The sequence below is a fragment of the Lissotriton vulgaris genome, chromosome 2_2 (assembly GCF_964263255.1).
Source record: "Lissotriton vulgaris chromosome 2_2, aLisVul1.2, whole genome shotgun sequence".
Classification (NCBI taxonomy): Eukaryota; Metazoa; Chordata; class Amphibia; order Caudata; family Salamandridae; genus Lissotriton; species Lissotriton vulgaris.
Genome location: NC_141688.1, coordinates 14,226,202 through 14,245,954, shown reverse-complemented (window position 1 = coordinate 14,245,954; position 19,753 = coordinate 14,226,202). Strand labels below are relative to the sequence as shown.

Genomic DNA, 19,753 nt, shown 5'->3' with positions numbered 1-19,753 from the left:
CCTCGGATTGTATCCAGGTGACGCAAAGTGTATCACTGTTTACTTGCGGTCTGGGACTGTAGGTTGTTCTGGGATAGGGCCACCCTACTACGAAGAGTAAGAAACTTCCAACCTTTCGTTAATGACATCTTGGTTACAAAGACTAGGAAACCTTCATTCGCTCCAGGGGGACCTCACAATTATTAGAGGGAGGGCGATTACAATTCAAGAGGTTTGTCTTTAGTTCTCGGCCCATGTCTGCCTTGGTGAATAGTGCTTGTAATTCTCGTCCTTCATGGGCAACAGAGTGAGATAATTTGGGACCTCATGCAGTGAGCAGGTATCTACTAAAGTAATATCTTGTGGTGCAAAAAATCCCTCAGTCATGCCTTTGGACGCCAGGTCCTTTAATCTTGATCAATAAAGTGTCACTGCTGAACAACAGGTCTTGCTGCAATTATAGAATTTAACCACATTGCTGCTGTGGTTATTTTTCTCCTGTGCTGGATATTGCCATTTCCCATTGTTCATGACGAGCTGGGCTCGTCATCAGTGTTTGAGGAGGCTACACCATGACGAGCCCAGCTCGTCATCAGCCTCGAAGGGGTTAATAAACTAACTTATGTACTAAAAGGGAGTACAGCTCAAACCATAATAAGAGGTCAGCCATGGGCTTTCTTAATTCAGAGAACACAGCCCTCATGGAGGGCAACAGCAAAGATGACTAGTATAGAGCAAATTTTTCAACTCCAGCATGTTCCTAACCCTCGGCAAGCAACACAGGGTTAATAAATACAGTAATATATCTGGCACGGCATGTCCCTCCTCCTAGTCACTTAACATGACATTCATGCACAGGGGGAACATCTTGCGGCAAAACAAAATAAAGTAGTACAAAACAATTAAATATTTCAAGTTCACTGACAACTCAGAGTATTTCAAAGCAGGTCCCCACCGGGCGTATCTAGGTATTAACATTCTAGTCCAGTTCACTATCCCGCACCACCTCATCAAAAAATTGTAACAGCAGCTGGAAGCGGTGCAGGAGATGTATAGTTTTCAGAATAAATAGAATCATTTATTAAATCCTGGTCCACAATCCTGACCTGAGGCACTTTTTAAGTAGGTGTTAGTCTATCCCGAGAAGGAGAGCTTAGACAACAATTTTAGGTAGGGAAGGACGTAAGGGAAAGACAGTAGTGTCCTATAGCTGCACATCGTGATATAGGCTCGTGTTCAGGACAGGTGGCAGGCATACACCAGTATCGGGTCCATCGAGGACAGAAAAACCTCCAGTCCACATCCCAGACACGGGCAGCAGCTGGCTGCCAGGCATTTAGTGGGGCAGGGTGCTAGACCCTGAGAAGAACGTGGGGTCAGAGCATACCTTGGCCTAATATGGTGGATGTAGGAGTGTTTGGCAACACCTGCACTCAGGAATGGCCCACCTTGGCTTCGCCAGGATAGGGATAGCCTTCCCACCACCTGGAGCAGGTAGAGGAGAAAACAGTTACAAAGGTTAGAACCATTCGGCAACTGCGGGAAGCAATGAAGGGGGACCCAAGCACATTGAGCAGTGAGCTGGGTTCGTGGGACCCAGGTGGTCAGAATTGTCACCTAGACCTATATGTAGGGCGATCCCAAAAACAGGAAATGGCGCAGGAACAGGACCTGAAGCCTCCAGTGCAAGCGCACCGTGCTCAAGTCATACATGCTCCAAGGGGTCCTTCTTGGGAACTTGGGGTACGACGGCGCCCCGTTAGTCCTTAGGGCGGTTAAAGAGGGGTAGGTTTCATTAGGCATGGCTTGCTGCACACCAAGTCCATTGGGTGCTGGGAATATGATGGGGTCCATCTGTCCAAAGTGGGTATGGCGATCTTCCTATTAGACCTGGGTGAAGCGCTAGAGTTAGCCGGGTGTAGATAGAGGAAGACTAAGGCTAAGTAGTGGGGGCCCTGGGCGCAGCGGTTGCCACGCCCAAGGCTGTGGATAAAGTGCAAGGCGACTCCCCCACACATGCAGAACAGGCGCAGGAACAGGACCTGAAGCCCCAGTGCAAGGCACAACTGAGTCATATGTAAGCCGAGGGGCCCTTCTCGGGGACTTGGTTCAACGGCACCCCGTTAGTCCTTAGGGCGGTTGTAAGCCTGAACAACCGGGGGTTTGCTAATAAACGCCCCGCCTGGATGGGCAAGGTGTGAGTTGACTCTCCCTTGTCTGGAGGGCGGGGCAGGTGGACGGTAGGTCCACCGGTGGGAGGCTGGTGCCTCCCGGAATCGACACCTGGCCAGGGCCAGGAGTCCGCGGTATTGGCTCATCTTCAGGCGCCCTGCAACAAGGGGTTGCGGGGCCAGGGGGGGTCGCCTGTCAGTTAACCCACTCTGTTATTTGGACCACAAATAAACCTGCAACTTCTTACTCCCAAACTTCGTGTCTGTGTATCATTTGGGTGGTGAGGGTTGTGGGGTGAGGTGTACCGATGCAACTACTATGAGGGAGGCCCGAGGTCCCTGCAAGGGACCCCCATGGGAGGGCAAACCCCGTAGTAGGGCGCAGGGAACCGAGGACAGCCCGTGGGCGGGGGAGGCGGGTCATGCCAGGTGAAGCCCCCACCCCCTTTCCTGGGAGGTTTTAAGGGAGCTCCTCCCTCCCGGCGTCCTCTTTGCTGCTGCCCCCTGCTACCATCACGGTCGCCAGGCTGCCCCTCGCCAGCCTCAGGCCCGTTAGCCCCCCTAGGCCCGCTCCCTCTCCCCCCAACTACGTCGGACTTGAGGCCCGCGGATTCCAGCTCCCCTCCCTACCGCTCACCCGCTGGAAGGGGGGAAGTGGGGAGGGGAACATATTAATGTTGTATTTATGTTTTCTAGGTTGCAGGAGGTGTTACAAGGGATCCCCCCCACACATGCAGAACAGGCGCAGGAACAGGACCTGAAGCCCCAGTGCAAGGCACAACTGAGTCATATGTAAGCCGAGGGGCCCTTCTCGGGGACTTGGTTCAACGGCACCCCGTTAGTCCTTAGGGCGGTTGTAAGCCTGAACAACCGGGGGTTTGCTAATAAACGCCCCGCCTGGATGGGCAAGGTGTGAGTTGACTCTCCCTTGTCTGGAGGGCGGGGCAGGTGGACGGTAGGTCCACCGGTGGGAGGCTGGTGCCTCCCGGAATCGACACCTGGCCAGGGCCAGGAGTCCGCGGTATTGGCTCATCTTCAGGCGCCCTGCAACAAGGGGTTGCGGGGCCAGGGGGGGTCGCCTGTCAGTTAACCCACTCTGTTATTTGGACCACAAATAAACCTGCAACTTCTTACTCCCAAACTTCGTGTCTGTGTATCATTTGGGTGGTGAGGGTTGTGGGGTGAGGTGTACCGATGCAACTACTATGAGGAATGGTGGATCATCAATGCACGTTGCCTTGCAGAAGAAATATTAGGCGTATCTAAATATTAGGTGTATCTCATGCAGAAAATTACATTTATGAAATAGCGGATTCACAGAGATGTGAGTTCACAACACAAAGAAGCATAATAATAAAGTCCCATACTCACGTGGGGAGTAGGCTTTATGGCTGTGTGGGGTGGATAGAACCGGCCGCAGCAACAAAAAATGGACGGGATGAATCAAACATTCACCCTCAGTCAAGAGATCCGGGTTAAATCCATTGTTCGTTTGCTCACTACACTGCAGCACGGCTTGGCCCTCTATGGATTTGTTGGTGGGGTAAGTTTAGAAGTGTTCAGTGCTCACCCTGCCCTGTCTTTAACAGCCTTTGCTTGTTATATTGTCCTTCTAACTGAAGGATCATGGGCTTGGGAGGGGTCATCCCATTTTCCATTACCTCATGTAGACTCCTGGGGGCACCAGGGTGGCAGTGTACTCCAAGGCGGCAGTCAGAAACTCTGGAGAGATGCTTGGGTCGACGTACTGTCGGTAGCCTGAAAGAGAAATCACGCGCACATCATTTCAAGTAAATGAGATGGGTCTTTACAAGGACTTGGCAATATTAGCTGTGAAGACATCTTGACTCCAGGAACCACCAAACCTGTTGCAGAAAACTATTTATAAGGGAAGGTTCCAACCTAAAGGAAATTCCATGTATTAATCAGTGACGTGTCAAAAGTTATGAAAAAATATTTGTGCAAATTAAGATTTGTGGCAATTTACTTTATTTAGGGAAGTGTTGAAGAAATAACATCTGCTGCATTTAAAAATATGAACTATATACAATAGATACCAATGGCATATTACCGATTTGTTTGCTTTGAAAATCCGCTGGCCAGTTAGATAATATTTTGCAGTTTCCACAAAGATGCCTGTCGATTTCATATACTTTAGCTCTTCCCACATACTTGAGAAATATTGTTCACACCAATTAAAATCTTCACAAGTTCAACTGCCTACTTGCTACAAATGTATAGGCAGCAAATCAGGATGAATGTCACTCCTGCACCAGTGCCCACCCCTTGAGCACTCATTAAAAACGTTTGACCCAGTTGATAAGGGGAGAGGAAGAGGTATTAAATCCCCTTTAACCACACAATGACATCACAAGAAGTGACATCATCCAGCCTTTGAACCAATGAAATCATAGAAAGTGAATGAAAAGAACTCTCCAAAATTGCCCGCATCAGTATGCCTCTGGCCATCCTTTGTGTGTTCCTGTCGGAAAGCTTGGCAGAGCCTGGTCTTGGTGCAAGGGACACAGCGAGTAACATACCTTAAAGCTAATAGTATCGAGCACATGCGGATTACTGGACAAACCACAGAGGTTGAAGTGGGAACCATTGGCTTCTCTTACACTTGAGAAGCAAACATGACAAAGCCGCCAGAATGATAAGAAGAAAACGGAATCTCAATACAACCCCCAACATTTCCCAAGAGAGCTGTGGAGACTTGTGGGACTGCGGACCAAAGGAGGAGTTTGGTGGGATTCATGGGTTTCTCAGGCACAGGTCTAGTCAGCCTTTCTGCCCCAGGTCGTTGGCCTCATGCTCACTTTTACCCAGACCCAGCTGTACATGGGCACTGCTCTTCCAGTAAGGAGCCTGACTGGAATTGTGAGGAGCCTCGACACAAGGCAAGGACACTTGTTAATATACCCCTGGGGGCACAGTGACCGGTTCTCTGTTCCTGATTTACTTGGTCTTATACCCTTCACTACTCTAAAAATCCACTATCCTTCCTATTCTTGATTGCTTGAGTGCGGCTCATTGACTGCATCCTGATAATGACTTTTTAAAGTATCTATGAAGTCGAAACATCAACATTTAAATCTAGCAGACTAGGTATTTTCCTTCACTGCCAGAACCTGTTCTGTATACTTTCATTTTGAAACAACTGCTGTGCTTATAAACTTTGTGGACGTAAGAGGCTTGGATTATTTTGGCTCTGACTATTTTATGCACTGTTTAATTATTCTCTCCATATTGGTGTATGTCGATAAATGTCCTCGCACTGATCTCCCTCTCTTTCACTTCATTGGCATTCATTCCATTCGGAAATAAGTTACCTGCATTCTGAATATTTTGTTTGAATGAGTTCGTAGTGGTCCATTGTTTTCTATGCTGTTCTAATCTGGCCAGTAATCTCCTGGCAAGGGTGAGAACGTGAAACTAAAGACAATAGAGTTCAGAATGTAAAACATGTAAAATCAGCACGTCAGCACAACCGAACTTAAAAGACTGGTTGTTGCCTTGTGGAGAACAGTAAAAGCAGAGAACGCCCTGATAAAGCCAGAGGGCAGAAAGAATAGGAGACGCAGCAGTAAAGCAAAGAGAAGAAAGAGTAGCAAAAACCTGGTAGATCTAAAGAGCAGGGAAAGCAGCAGTAAAGCCAAAGAGCTGAAGGAGTAGGAAAAGCCTGAGTAAAACTAAAAAGTAGAGGAAACCTGGGTACGGTCGAAGGCTGAGGAAGGCCTCCAGGTGGTAGAGAGTGAGATGCGAGCTGGTCTTTTTATGATACGTCTGTGTGACTTGTAAGACCATTTTGCCAGCCAGTAGTTATATAAGTGTGGCTGAGGATGATCCTGGTTATAGTGGTGGCACTGCAAAGACCCTTTGATGTCAGAAAGACAGCTACATATCGTATCCCATGCCCACATACCACAGATATGTGCTTTTCCCTTACCTGTATATACAGTCGCATTCCTGGATAGGAAGACAGGCAGCCAATCATAAAACACAATTTTCTAAGAAAAAAACAGTAAAATAAACCCGAGTCAAAAATACAGTGATGCAATTAGAGGCGTTCTTGCAACAACGACTTCATTACTGATGGGCATCTACCCATGAAGCTTTCTTTCCATTATTTCTATATAGTTTGACAAATAAATACGAATTGCTAGTTGACAGGCCGCCAGTGTGCATTAGTCTATGTGGATTAAAAATATCTCAGATTCTAAAGGGGCCATGAGCATTTTACTAAAGTTGACTGATGTGAAAAAAAGTACAGGGAACTTCTCCAAAGAATATTTCACAGTTGTATGATAAGCACGTATGTACACATGTGGCTACACAGCATAAAATGCAATGTAATGTTTAAAAGAGCGGCATCAGAGCTTATGCAAGTGTACATCCAAAGTATACATTATATATTGCTGTGTTGTTCTGAAGACATTCTTTGCTAGATCTAGTAAAGTCTAAATAAAAGTAATGAAGATCTGAGGGTCTCTTGAATGCCACAGAAACCATTTTGAAGTGCCTGAGGGCCTACAGAATATTTTAAGGGGTCCATGCATTTAATATAGAGAGTGCAAAAGATAGTAATTTACCATGCAAATATACACCGATTGCATTAGAAATGTCTACAGCCTAGTCCATAGACTTAACCCATGTGGATATTTAACATGTGTTAACTGCCAGTCTACCAGAGAAAATGTGGGCAGTGTACTCAATCTTCTCCCTGTGTTCCTAACACCAACCTAGGCTCATTGGAGTGGAGGCATATTTGTTTCTACACAGCCATGGATTGGTGTTTGGAATTGCTGAGCTCTCAGACAACAGTCTCGTCTCTCTGATTGCATTCATCTGTGGCCAAATCTACAACCCATATTTCAGTCTTCCAGTGATTGATATCTCCAGTTCTTATGCAAGGTTTGCCACTTCTACTGGTACCTGATAGGTGGCAATCACCCACTTGCGGGCATGCTGGAATAAATCCTCGTCGCTCCATGATGGATTCTCCTTTTCGAACTTTGCTGCCAAGTGATTGTGGTAGCGGAACCAGACGATGCTCATAGCCTGGATAAAGGGGTTTTCATTGGCCCTCGCATTTCCAAAGTCTGCAAGAGATACCCATATCATATGGTTTAAAACACCTGCATTCCTGTCTCAATACAGATATTTTACTGCATTATGTATATTCAGTATTGCCTTAATTCTTTATACAGTGAATAATTGTTGAAAAACTGTTAAATTATAATATTTAGAAATGATAGGACTTAGGAGTTGAGCTGTGTTAAGCAGTAAAGTGTTATCTCCTTAACTTCATAAAGGGTGTATAGTTTTATACAACATATAGCAAGTTACAAGCGGGAATTGGGGATAAAGACTCACTAAAAAGCTACTTTTCTCAAAAGAAGTCCCAATATTGTCTTTATTTTTTTTGCTGGAAGCTTTCCTCAAACTGTGAGGGCTCGAGCCTTCCATTTCCCCCCAACTCTGAGGTCGGTATTCAAACCTTTATCAATCCATACCTAAGAGTCCAACAAAAATATAGAATTACAGACACACATGACCCGATGTCCAAGGATGAAGGCTTGAAAAAGTCATCCCTCTTCATTCGTACACATTTGATCCATGTTGCTTACACTCTCGTGATAACAAGCAACTAAAGTCAGCCTTACTGATCTCTCTGACACTGCCATGTTTTCTGCTGGAGCCCCAGGCCACTGTTCCTGGGTCACACCTGATGATGTCCTTTAAACCTGGAACTGAAGATAATCTCTGCTCTAGAGTTTCAGGCTTCCACTTCCACCATATTGGGAAATCCATTGAAGAACAACAGGTGGTTCACAAATACTCTCTGTCAATCGAAATGTTAAAGAAGCGTGCTGGAACGTCAAAGGAATCAATCTAAATTGCTATTCTCTCAGATGGCCTGTCATGTGCACTTTTGAGTACTAAAAACCAGCATGTGCCAGAGGAAAAATGAATAGTTTCAACTATTCATATAACAAGTGGAAAATTTGATTAGAGGATTTATTTTCTACAATTGTAAGAATTGTAGGCCCAACATCACGCTTCTCAGTGGACTAGAACATGTCTTTGTTGAACTCTCCTGTACTTTACCAGCAAAAAAACAGTCCTCCTAAAATTAGGTGTCTCCACCACCAACCTCGGATCACTAGAGTCTGGTCTGCCAGCATCTGCCTTTTCACCTTCTTTCTAAGCTGACAGCTGTCAGCGAGGCTGGCATTAGATCTTGTCCCCACCAAAGGATGACTTCAGTACAAATGTTCATAATTTCTGTTTCACTTCACAAACAACAATCATTACCAAGTTAATCAATTCCTCCTTCTCCAAAGTGGTTGCACCTCAAGTTCTCCAACATGCCATCATCTCACTGATCCTAGCTGAACAACCCCACTGCCCACAAAAATAATTCTAATGACGTAGCAGTTGCTGACGTACTTTGTGTTACACAGACTCTAGCAACACATTTTACACCCAGCCGTGGCACTGAGACAATGCTACTAAATATAGGAAAATACCTAATCCTTCCCTGTAACAAGGTAATGATTAAGCCTATCAGATCTGTCAGGTCCTCTCAACTATCAGGTGCTCCTTAACAGATTGGCACGATTGTCAAGAATCTGCAGATCAGTGATGTCTTTGTTTGCCTCTTTCCTACCACATTGTACCTACCAAATCAAATTGAAACATTTCCTCTCAAGACGCCTCAAAACATCACCTATGGCATCTCTCAAGCCTCAGCCATGTCTCCTCTGCTATTCAGTTTGTACATGGCCCCACTCTCTAGTATCCTCAATGCCTACAAAGTTGGCCATCACAAATATAAGGATGACACTCAGTCCCCTCTCAAGCTACAAGATGAGGCTGAGAACCTTGAAATGTGTGGCACTGCCGTCCACAGGCTCATTAAAGGATGTAGACAATTGGCTCTGCTTCAATTGTGACAAAACTGAAATCCTATTCTTTGGGTCCATCAACCCAACATCCAGCCCATTGATTCGGCTCAAGTCCTTGGACATTCCCTTATGCCCACAGAAAAAGTCTGCAACCTATGTGTAGTGTTAAATTGTGGCCTTTCATTCAATTAAAAAATAAACAGTGTCCAATCAAGCACCCCATTATTTACATCTGCTTCACCGCCTTCTAAATCATCTCTATTTGCATTAGAAAATGGCCGTAATCAGCACTGTGGTTATGTCAAACTTGACTACTGCAGGAATCTCAATACCGGTTTCCCAATTAAATACCTCTCAAAAGCCCAAGAAGTCCAGAAGCATGCAGAACATCTCCTGTATGTACTGAAACAACAGGACCACACTACACCTGCAATGAAATATCCACTTTACCTCTTGTGAAAGAATAACTCAATTCTAAAACCATCTCTCTTGCACACAACGTGCTGCCTGGCTGCGCACGAGTCTCCTTTGTAATATCGGTGTCTTGTATCTTTTAATCTGAACTTTAAGGTAAGTAAACCGACATCCACTGTCCATATGGTTTACAGATACAAGACATTTGGTGGAAATCCCTCCACCTAGGTTTTATCCCTTTGAAACTCACTACCTATTACAGCGTAGACGAGAATCTGCTTTTCTTAAAATTGAGTGGCCCTTAAAACCACATCACTTCTAGCAGGGGTGTGGTGGCCTATGTACCCAATCTTCTGGCACGCTATCTGCTGCTAGGCCAGCCAGACAACCAAGACTAGTTACTGCCCTCCCTCTTAGTCTACAGTTTGAGGGCTCTCTTCCAAGGCTTCAACACCAGTACTTCAGCTTTCATGAAGGTGAGTTCTTGAAAACTGACCTAACTCACTGATCAGTCTAGCTCATTCCTCCACGTCCAGCGGCACTTGTATTTCTTCATTCATGTATGCCTGCCCTCACGTGAACCAGCGCTATCACAAGGTAGCAAGCAGCATTTTATGAGGACCCACAAAATAATAAAGTCAAATCACTAAATTAGTACATTTTGTCTCTTCCATTAGAGCAGTGGGACACTCCTAAAACGTGGGGTTTGCTATTCACTTCACACGTTACCAATCATCAACAGAAGGAAGAGCTTGCTCTGTTTAACATTCTCTAACCTGATGTACTTTAAAGGAATTGTGTACAATAGATTGTTTGGATATCCCATGCCAAATATTTTTTTATCTAGACATGAATGCCAGGTGGTCATCGTCACCCGTCCTGGCATGCAGCCAATAGTACTTTGGATCCTGGTACTAGCTGTCACAACATGAAAGTGGTGTTGGCTAAAAAATAAGCTATCGATGAGGTTGGCCTATCTGAGTCAAAGCCAGTTTACAGCTGTGCATTAAGTTACAATCTGCGAGACTAGACCACCTGACAAGGCCTCATTCATGCAAAATATATAGGAGGCAACTTCCTGTCTCTCTGCCCATCTGGAAAATCCGAATGGTGTAATGCAGCCATTTATCTGCTAGAGAGTTTTCTCTTCTTTAGGAAGAAGAGGTTTTTATGTCTTATTTCAAATGCTAGGTACCTTTGATTGCATAAGCATCGTTTCGACCATTAACAGAGCTGGTAATGTAGCTGAATGGGCTAATGCTCTTGCTCAGAGATCTCTTTCCAATCTTGAGGTTTGAAATTATTCATCTTAACTCAGCCTCTAACTCAATACATATAAAAAAAATCTTAAAGTAAACTAAGACTAAGGAAACTTTTCAGAATTCACCACTTAAGCTAAAATGGCAGCTGTCAAATAGCGTTAGAGACTCCATTTACCATAAAGGCCCTTGGCGCCGCGCTGTCCAGTGGAAGGATCGGGGGCCTTCCACATGAGGAGGCTTCCATGAGTTTCCTTTGGAAGTAATGGGTTGGGTCCAGATTCCAGCCTACCCCCAACGAAGCTTCTCAAAGCGTCGCTCCAGGAGTGGGAGCATCCATAAATTGAGCTTCCATCGATCCAGGCCGTGACAGCATTAACCTGCGGACAAGAAGAATGTAGTGGTGTAAAATGACAGATATGGGAACCTTTGCGGGGCATATTTCTCAAGATAATGGTGTATTCCTTTCAAAAGTTCCACATTATTCTCTCACCTGGGTTCTTGGGTTGTTGGTGTTTCTCCCTGTTTCAGGAGACCATTGACTTCTCTGCAGTGGCAGAACCACATGCCCAGTGCTCTTTGGATCGAATACCTGGTCTCCGGCAGGGATACGAATATTGAGGAACTCCGCTGGACAGCCCACATGGTCTGCTCCAAGAATCTCGGAGAATACATGGTAACCTGCAGAGCGACCAGGGGAGAAAAAAGATATGTAACTTCAACGTGGGAATGGCGTTTTAGCAGGGATTATTTGGAACTCATGTTGTCACATTTCCCAATGGAACTCTTGGTTTCAGACAAATGTATTGGTTTATAGGCAAGAAGAGGGGTAATAAGTGTAGGATTCTTAGGAGATGAAGATGGCTAGCAAAGGGTAGACGCAAACTTTGGTGATCCTCATTGCGTAATCTATCCCCAACACTGAAGCACCTCTCACTGCATTGATACACATTAGTGGCATACGTAAAACATCACGCAACCCATTTATTCCAGGGAACCCATACCGGTAAGCCCCCATAGTGCACTTTTCAGCCATCATGGGTTGCCCAAATGCGACTAATGCCAACTAAATATTGAAAAAATCTCCGAATACATTTAATTCAACTCAGTCACACCAGTGCTCTTCAGATAACACTGTACATTCTTTTCGTTTTGTATGTATTACTTTATTCCAAACTGTATGTTGACTCATACGGAGGAAACTATTTAGCTAGATAAACCCTACATCCATATTTTTGGCTACTTAGCTTGGGGTCAGTTACATATAACTAAATGTGGTTTAAGGAATCAGATGAGCTACGAAAATGTGACCTATAACACTTGTTTGTTTTGAATTGAAACATCATTTTTTGTTGGAGATCTGACCCTTCTGCTAGAAATGAGCGACACATAGAGGTACTTGCATCCAGGTGTACTCCCCATCTTTCTTGATCACTGTAGGAGTGCTTATTTTGAGCCAGTGTTTTCTGGTAACGAGCACCGGCACCTAGTCATCAACACTGGTGCTTTACATGAGCACCAGTTAAGGACGCATTAATGTATGGGAGATTAAGTGATTTGCCCAGAATCACAGGATGTTGAGCCGACTTTGAGACTGAAATCTGGTTCCCCAGCACTAAATCGGGCAGCTCGGGCCATTACGCCACTTTCTTTCCCCAATTTCATGGTTAGTAGTTGGTTCTGTTTAGGCGGCGCTAACAGGAGAAATGGGCAGGTGCAAGCTGACACTTATGTTTTTTAATGAATTAACCACTGACTATAGGTACATTACAGCCATGTTTCACCAAGGAAGGGGTGCCCTAAATACAGACCCAGTGAACACTTGAACCAGGTCTAGGTTTACTCACTAGCGGAATGGACCTAATCTCTACAGTAATGAAGGGCCATATTTTATTGCAATTTTTGGACCTGCTTATTTTGAATTCCTTTGGTCTTGCTTATGATTTTTTATTGTTTTTTTTACCATCCTGCAACCACCATTCACCCCAGGTCCCGCATTTAGGGGCTCATTAGGATCGCGGACGGACTTGCGTCCGTCCACGACCCCAGAGTAGGAGGGAACCTCCGCATGGCCTGTGGAGTTCCCTCCTGTGAAATTAGGAGGTGACCGCCACCCTGGCGGTCACATCCTCTATGTTTACCATTGCAGCGGGTGCGGCTTCAAGCTGCACCCGCCGCAATGGTAAAAATGCATACATTGCATTTGTATGCAGAAAGTGGCAGGCACCGTGCGGTGCCTGCCGATTTCTGCATACAAATGCAGAGGGGTACCATAGGTACCCCCCATGTGCACCCCCCAACCCCCCTTCACCCAGGGGGCCCGCAGCAGGCCCCTGCAGTGAAGTTCCACATGCTTTTCCACGGCGGAAAACCCGCCGCGGAGAAGCATGTTTTAAACCCCATCCTAATATGGCTGGCGGTGTCTGAGAGACACCGCCACCATATTAGAGCTTTTCTGCCGCGGTTGTAAGCCAACCGCAGCGGAAAAGCAGCGGACTGAAAACAGGACCCACCAGCCATCCTAATGTGGCGGTAGGTCTTTGGTGGGTCCGCAGCGGATTTTCCACATCCTCCGGGCCGGTGGTGGCTTCCGCCGGCCCAGAGGATGCGGAAAATCCGCTATCCTAATTCACCCCTTAGTTTTTCCTAGGTCTTTTCTATACAGTGTGTGATAGCAATGAGAGCAAAAGGGCAACACATTGTTGCCCTTTTGCTCTCATTGCCACAGACCATTTACGCAGATAGTTCAAAGGCAGAAAATAAATCTCATGCCAACCAAGGGTGTTCCTACGCGCCAGTATTCCCTGCACAGCAGAGAGGGGGCACAATCCATGATGGGGACCCATTCAGCTCAAAGCCAATGAATATTTGTGAGGTATGTTAGAATCAGTGGCCCCTCACCACATTCTAAATGGGGCCCATCATTCTGCATTACGCTACTGATGCTGACCTCTCAGTACCTGGTAAATATCAATGCCCACACAGCAGAGCCAATGAATGTACCAAGCCACCACAATCCCAACCATGGCCTACAACCATCTAAATGTGTCTTTCAAAAATGATGAGAATTTAAGGATTTCACCAAAAAATAAAAACAGGCCCATTGTTCTTTTCAAAGTACCACAAAGTAGAAATCAGGACTACAATAAAAAGTTTGCAAAGTTGACAAAGTTTTCCATTCGAATGTTCCTGCTAGCTGTTGGGTTTCATATAGTACTGATATTTTGCACTAACAATGTATTAGAGAGAAAAGGTTTTCACTAGTCTTACCAAAGAAAACTCCCAGCACGGTTTGGTTTTGATCTGAAGGTAATCCGGAGATCCCTTTGGCCACCGCATTGCTGAGCTCCCGCGGGTTTGGTACCAGTGGTTCCTGCAGAGCTTGACAGACTCCATCAGCATAGTATGCAGGCAACAGACGCAAAAACTGGGAGCCTGAGGATACATAAAAAAACTGGCTTATGAGTGTACACCAGATATATGCTGGGTGGAAAATGAAAGTGTGTGTGTGTATTCTCTTTTTTCTCAACCTATGCCCTCACTGCTAGTCAGTAAGCCAAGGGATCCCTCCCTGCTTTAGGGCATGATGAATGTGGCGCAGACTGAAAGGTTGGCAGAAAGACCATGCTGCTATAGATATACTCAAACATGTTGTCCTACTGTCTCGACATATACTCCCAAGCCCTCCTGCAGGAAAACAGTCTCAACATATCTCTACTTTAGCAATCTAGAATCGGGAACACTCTTGCAGTGGAATGGGGTATTTACATCATTGACCAGACACAATATTCTATTAGACAAGCGAAAAATCAGAAAATCTCGTAGTTTAAATTTGTTGTCAACCTGCCAAATGGGTGGTGATGATGTTGAGCAGCGCAAGAGGGTGGGACGAGGGCAGGGGTATATTATTGTCAAAAAAAGAATAGCACGACTGATACTAGGCTGAGATGCAGCACACTTTTCTTCCTATACCTGCCAAAATCACTGGCCAGCACTTGGATTCCGGACAGTGTTGCTACAGCAAATAGCTTTTTTTTAAAAGTCACCTTGGTTCCTAATTAAGATTTATTTGCAATCTTCTACCCCTTACATACCTCTTTTCTAGGAGTAAATTCTCGACAGGGCTCAACCAACTCCCCCATATCCATTAGAGCCCCACTAAGTGTATGATGCCTTTCAATGAAGAATTCTGTAGAGGTGCAGCACGCGTCACATGTTTTATGATATCTTATTTATTTATTTAGTAATAGTAACATTTCGAATAGGAACAATTTGCAGAACACGATGAAGCCAGTGCTTAATATTAATTTCGAGAAATACCAGTTGTATGGATTAATTGCTCGAGTTTAATTGTGATTGGTGCAGACAAACATGTGGCTATGGCAACAAAGTATATGAACTTATCTCATTCAGCAGAAGAGTACTGAGGGAGGCCAATCAGAAGTCAGTTGCAATAGTAGAGTCTACTGAATACTAATAAGTTCATTAGTGAATTGGAATGGGAAATGTGAGCGCTTCAGGCATATCTTAACTAAGGCTTCCATTTTCGTGGATGGCAGATAAGAACCCCAAGATTCGAGGGTTGAATTTATGTGGTTGTGTTTATTTCAAGGAGTCAGAGGGGAAGGATAGGGCCAGTAAGAGAGATGACTACTGCTGAAGGGTGCAGTATAATACGTATGTTCGGCCTCAGTGACCAATGCCATCCAATGTCATGAAGGAGACAGCTTGTTATGCATGAGGATGTTGGGTATAAAATTTGGAAAGGAAATAAAAAAATGGCTATTATTGGCATGAAGATGATGGGAAAACCCGAGAGAGGAGCAGAACAAATACAGAGTAAGAAAAGGTGTGTGATGTCTTTGAACCTGAGGTGACTAAGAAAGATGAGTCAGAGGTAGGTTGTAAGCCAGTTGTATGGAAGACCTGTGACACCTGTGGCAGTCCTGAAGGCTGAAGATGGGTGCAAAAGGATGAGAAATGAAACACGTTGGCTGTGTTAGGAAATGTGGATGAATATGGATACGTGTGAGGGTGTTCTGACCGACTTTTTCGGCCCTCCTTTGAGGGAGGATGATTGGAGGTGACTCCAGTCTATTATCATTCTAGTGCAAGGATTAGAACCATAGACAGGGCCTATTCACAGGGCACAGTAATGCACTTTCGTACCCTTTTCCTTAGATCAGGGCTTATAAACTTATGTTAGGGGATAGATTCATTAGTACTAGTGATAATCCGTCCTTTTGCAAGAGTGTTAGTATACCTTCTATGGAGTTATGCTTATTTCGGGCCTTGTAGGCCTCAAACGGGAGAGACTCCATCTTGCTTTCTGCCCCGGCAGCTTGAGATGCTTCTAGGTCAAGTGTAATGTTTTAGTTTCGAAGTGTTGTTCGCTTGGAGAGAACCGGCTCAGGCTGGCCCTTATCGAAAGTCTGTATTTTTCTTCATTCCGAAGACACAACATCAGGCCGGCCGGCTGGGAACGTGTCCTTGGTACGGGGAGGTACAAGAATTTGGTGGACGGCAGGTTACTGGCCGTAACTTTCCATGAAGGGACAAGCTTCCATATTAGCGAAAGCATGAGGCAGTGAGTTAGTCAGTCTGTAGGCGACAGCTAGCCGTTAGCATCAATGCCATTAATTATTTCCAGGCAGACAGTCGCCATTTTGAAGTCCGAGAAAGACCGAGAGGCTGATACTCTCTGAGAAAGAGTGAAGTTATTTTAGTTGGAGCAGCTGGCGAGCTTTGACCCATAAGATCAGAGCATTCCGAGTGAAGCAGTTAGTCAAGAGAACGAATACCAGAGTGGCTGAAACTGAGTTATAAGATCGAAGCCGAGAAGTGAATATGGTCCGTGATTGAGAGGAGAGAGGAGTAGCGCAGAACAGCAGAGAGAAAGCAGCCAATAAAAGGAAGGTTCCAGTGACTTGGAGGGAAGTAGAGAAAACCGAGCATAGCGGTGCAGACGTGTACCCGTGACTGCTGAAGGGTGACTTTAAGACGAGCCAAGACACAGACGAGAAGGGAACCTAGATGACTGCTGAACCCCGACTTCACGTTAATCAGGTGACGTCAGTCTATATTCTATAGTGTGCACATTTTAATCTTTCACTTTCCTTTGCAGGATATATGTTATAGTATAGTATTGTGTTTTTATGATCATTGTAATAAAGTACCACAGTTCTTAGTGAACCAGCATGTGCCTCGTATTCTTGTTCAATCAGGGTAACCTGTTCTTCTAGTCAGGCATTGTTTTTATGAACGGATGTAATTCCCGGTCAGGTAAGTAGTGACTGAGCAATGAGGGAGAGAGGGGCCCCTTGAGGAGGAGAATAGATTGTACATCATCTAATTTGGTAAACTGTTGTGTGATCTATAATATTGTAGTATTGTATCCCTAGTAGCCAATGAGAGATTCCTTCCAAGGGTATTCATAGGAAAGTGATCGTCGTTGGTAAGCGGCGTTAATGAGAACACCAGGCGGGAAACTGGTGCCGATACCCGCAGGATTGCGGCTTGGGATGTAAGTAATGAGAACACTAGGGAGGATACTGGTGCCTTGATCCGCAGGATTGCGGCTCAGAATGTAAGTGAGAGAACACCAGGGAGAAGGCTGGTGTCTAGACACGCAGGATTGCGGCTTGTCGGGTGGGCACTGACTGTGATCAGTGTGTAATGGTAGCTAATCAGAACTGCCCTAGGGTAGATTAGTCTGGGCCTAAGTGGCCGCGAGACTAATTGGTGTGAGTGTGATATTGTAGAAAACCTATGCATGTATATTGCTAATTCCCCATCCTTAGGTACAAGGCATATATATACCTATTGTAAATACGTCCTGAGGAGGGAGGTGATTACGTTCCGGCTGGGTTGGTGGTACTCCGAGGAGCTGATCCTATCTGGTCCGAGAATCTGGCCGTTACAGAGGGTTCTGTTTTTTTGTGGAGTGGATGGTGTAAGAAATTGATCAGTGGCTGTACACATGTTGTTTCGAGAAAGATGAGGTGTAAAGAGATTAAAGACCAGCTACATTGAAGAATACAAGAAGGTGGCATACTGGACAATAACTGGGTGAAGACAAAGGGTCGTCTGTAGGTTATTTTAGGAGATGTAACGCCACTACCGATTTGAAGCAGTCTGATCTGTTTCAGATATTAAGGTAAAGCTGAAGAGAGAGGTCAGACAGTGCGATAAATGTGAGATGGAAGAAGTGTCATTGACTGAGGACTGAAAGTGCCGGTTGGAGCACAAGAAGGGTCAGCTGCCTTCATTTTAGACATAGGTTTTGTTAGAGATGTTGTGACAAAGTATGAAAGTACAGATGAGTGGGCTGGGGTACGGTTGGAATCAAGAGGGCGTGGTGGAACAGCATTCAGTGTTGAGAGGCTGTTCCTTACGGTAGCGACATTCAAGATATGTAACAAAGTCATTAGCTGATTGGGATGGGTCCTTCCTCAGTGTTCGTTGAGGAGACTGTAGGTTGATGATCATGCATGCGAGGGAGGGTGAGGACGAAGGGGGGGATGAGGTTTGGCAAGGGTACCAGATACTGTGCTCAGGACGTATTTATATTTCTTAAAGTTAGGGTCATCTCTGCAGGGCAGCTTCCTCTCGGTGAGCACTAGTGCCGTTCACTCTTTGGAGGTAAAATCTCTGTGGGACCTTCTCTCTTCCTGTGCTGGTCACAGTTGTAGCAGGACATGGTGGGTGCAGCACAACATTCTGATCCTTTCAAGCTCAAAAACATAGACTATGATACCTTTAAAAGACATTGACATGGCACCGTTCCCTGTCAGCACTGCTCCCTGTCACTAAGAACAGAATAAGTTCTTTATATCACAGTAGAGGCCCATGACCCTCAAGGAAGCTTTAAGCACCCGTTCAGTAAAATGTGCTACAATTCCATCAGCAATGAACTGGTAGAGTGAAACCGGTCCAAAAAGGGATATTGTTCCAAAATTAAAGATGTCTGCACTAGGTGGCTGCTCTGATGTACTTTTTAAACTTCAAGTCAAAGGTGAGCTCCTTCGAACGCACAGCTGCACATAATTTGACTGTCATAAGATTCCAAATCGGTCACAAAGTCCACAAACAGAGAAAAAGGCTTCAGGCAAACAAGTGGTAGAGCCATATCCATATTGGCGAATCAAGCGACCCCTTACAGATCCTCTCACACCTACCTGCAGCACCTCTGCTGTGGTAGGCCAGGTTGTTGAACCAGCCGTCATAGCGCTGCACCTCCCAGTGAATGTTACCTTGGGCTCCTGAAATCAATGTTGAAGACATTGTTAAAGCAAAGATTATAAAAATAGTAGGGAAAAACAAAAAGGGAAAGATAGAGGGAAAAGAGAGCATATGTGAAAAAGAAGAGGGGAGAAATAAAAGAGCAAATGATAGAGTAAGCTACAGCTTGGAAGAAACAGCAAGACAGAGTGCCTTTCATCACCAAGGTCCTGTTTATCTCAGAAGAGGCATTCTACAATGAACCTTACAGATCCATAAGATCTTCTTCTCAGTTGTTACTCGGGAGCCCCCCGGTTCTGGCCCATCTAATCTGGCCCCTAAAATGTGTAACACCCTGCCACTATGTAAAAGGTCTTTGCTTGATGACCGCTCTTTTAAGAAAAGGCTTAAAACGTGTCTCTTCCAGTTGAGTTGATCCCCTCATCTTCATGTTGCGCCAGGACGTCTTTTCACAGCTGTGAGCTTTACAAGTGGTATATTCATTCATTCAGAAGATAACATAAACAACAGAAAAGTGAATGACAGGAACAAAGCCTGAGACAAAATAAGGAACAAGACAGATAAAGAGAATCAGATCGAACAAGAGATAGAGAACACAACTGGATAAATGGAAGATGGAAGAAACAAGAAAAGGCATGAGAGATGCGGAAATAAAGGGAGAAAGAACAGCGGAATGGGAGAAGAGCAAAGAAAAGTAAGGGCGAGTAAGCAGTAGTGGGTAAGAAAGAGTAGTAGCGCAGTGAAAGTGCTTTTCATTCGATTCTTCTCCAAAGCCCAA

The 19,753-nt window shown here is 45.1% G+C and overlaps 2 protein-coding genes across 2 annotated transcripts in view; one reads left to right on the top strand and one right to left on the bottom strand.

Moving 5' to 3' along the window:
• Nucleotides 1–19,753, top strand: part of LOC147728939 (dual oxidase maturation factor 1-like) — a 185,717-nt gene that overhangs the window by 82,845 nt on the left and 83,119 nt on the right. The window lies entirely within an intron of this gene.
• The window catches only part of LOC147728940 (dual oxidase 2-like), a 147,337-nt gene that overhangs the window by 88,452 nt on the left and 39,132 nt on the right, over nt 1–19,753 (bottom strand). The window contains exons 3-9 of the mRNA XM_086959180.1: nt 18,912–18,995; nt 14,005–14,169; nt 11,228–11,415; nt 10,913–11,114; nt 7,086–7,252; nt 6,100–6,160; nt 3,812–3,908 (exon numbers count right to left, since the gene is read on the bottom strand). Of these exons, the coding sequence (XP_086815306.1) occupies nt 3,812–3,908; nt 6,100–6,160; nt 7,086–7,252; nt 10,913–11,114; nt 11,228–11,415; nt 14,005–14,169; nt 18,912–18,995 (964 nt within the window). The remainder of the gene's footprint in view (nt 1–3,811; nt 3,909–6,099; nt 6,161–7,085; nt 7,253–10,912; nt 11,115–11,227; nt 11,416–14,004; nt 14,170–18,911; nt 18,996–19,753) is intronic.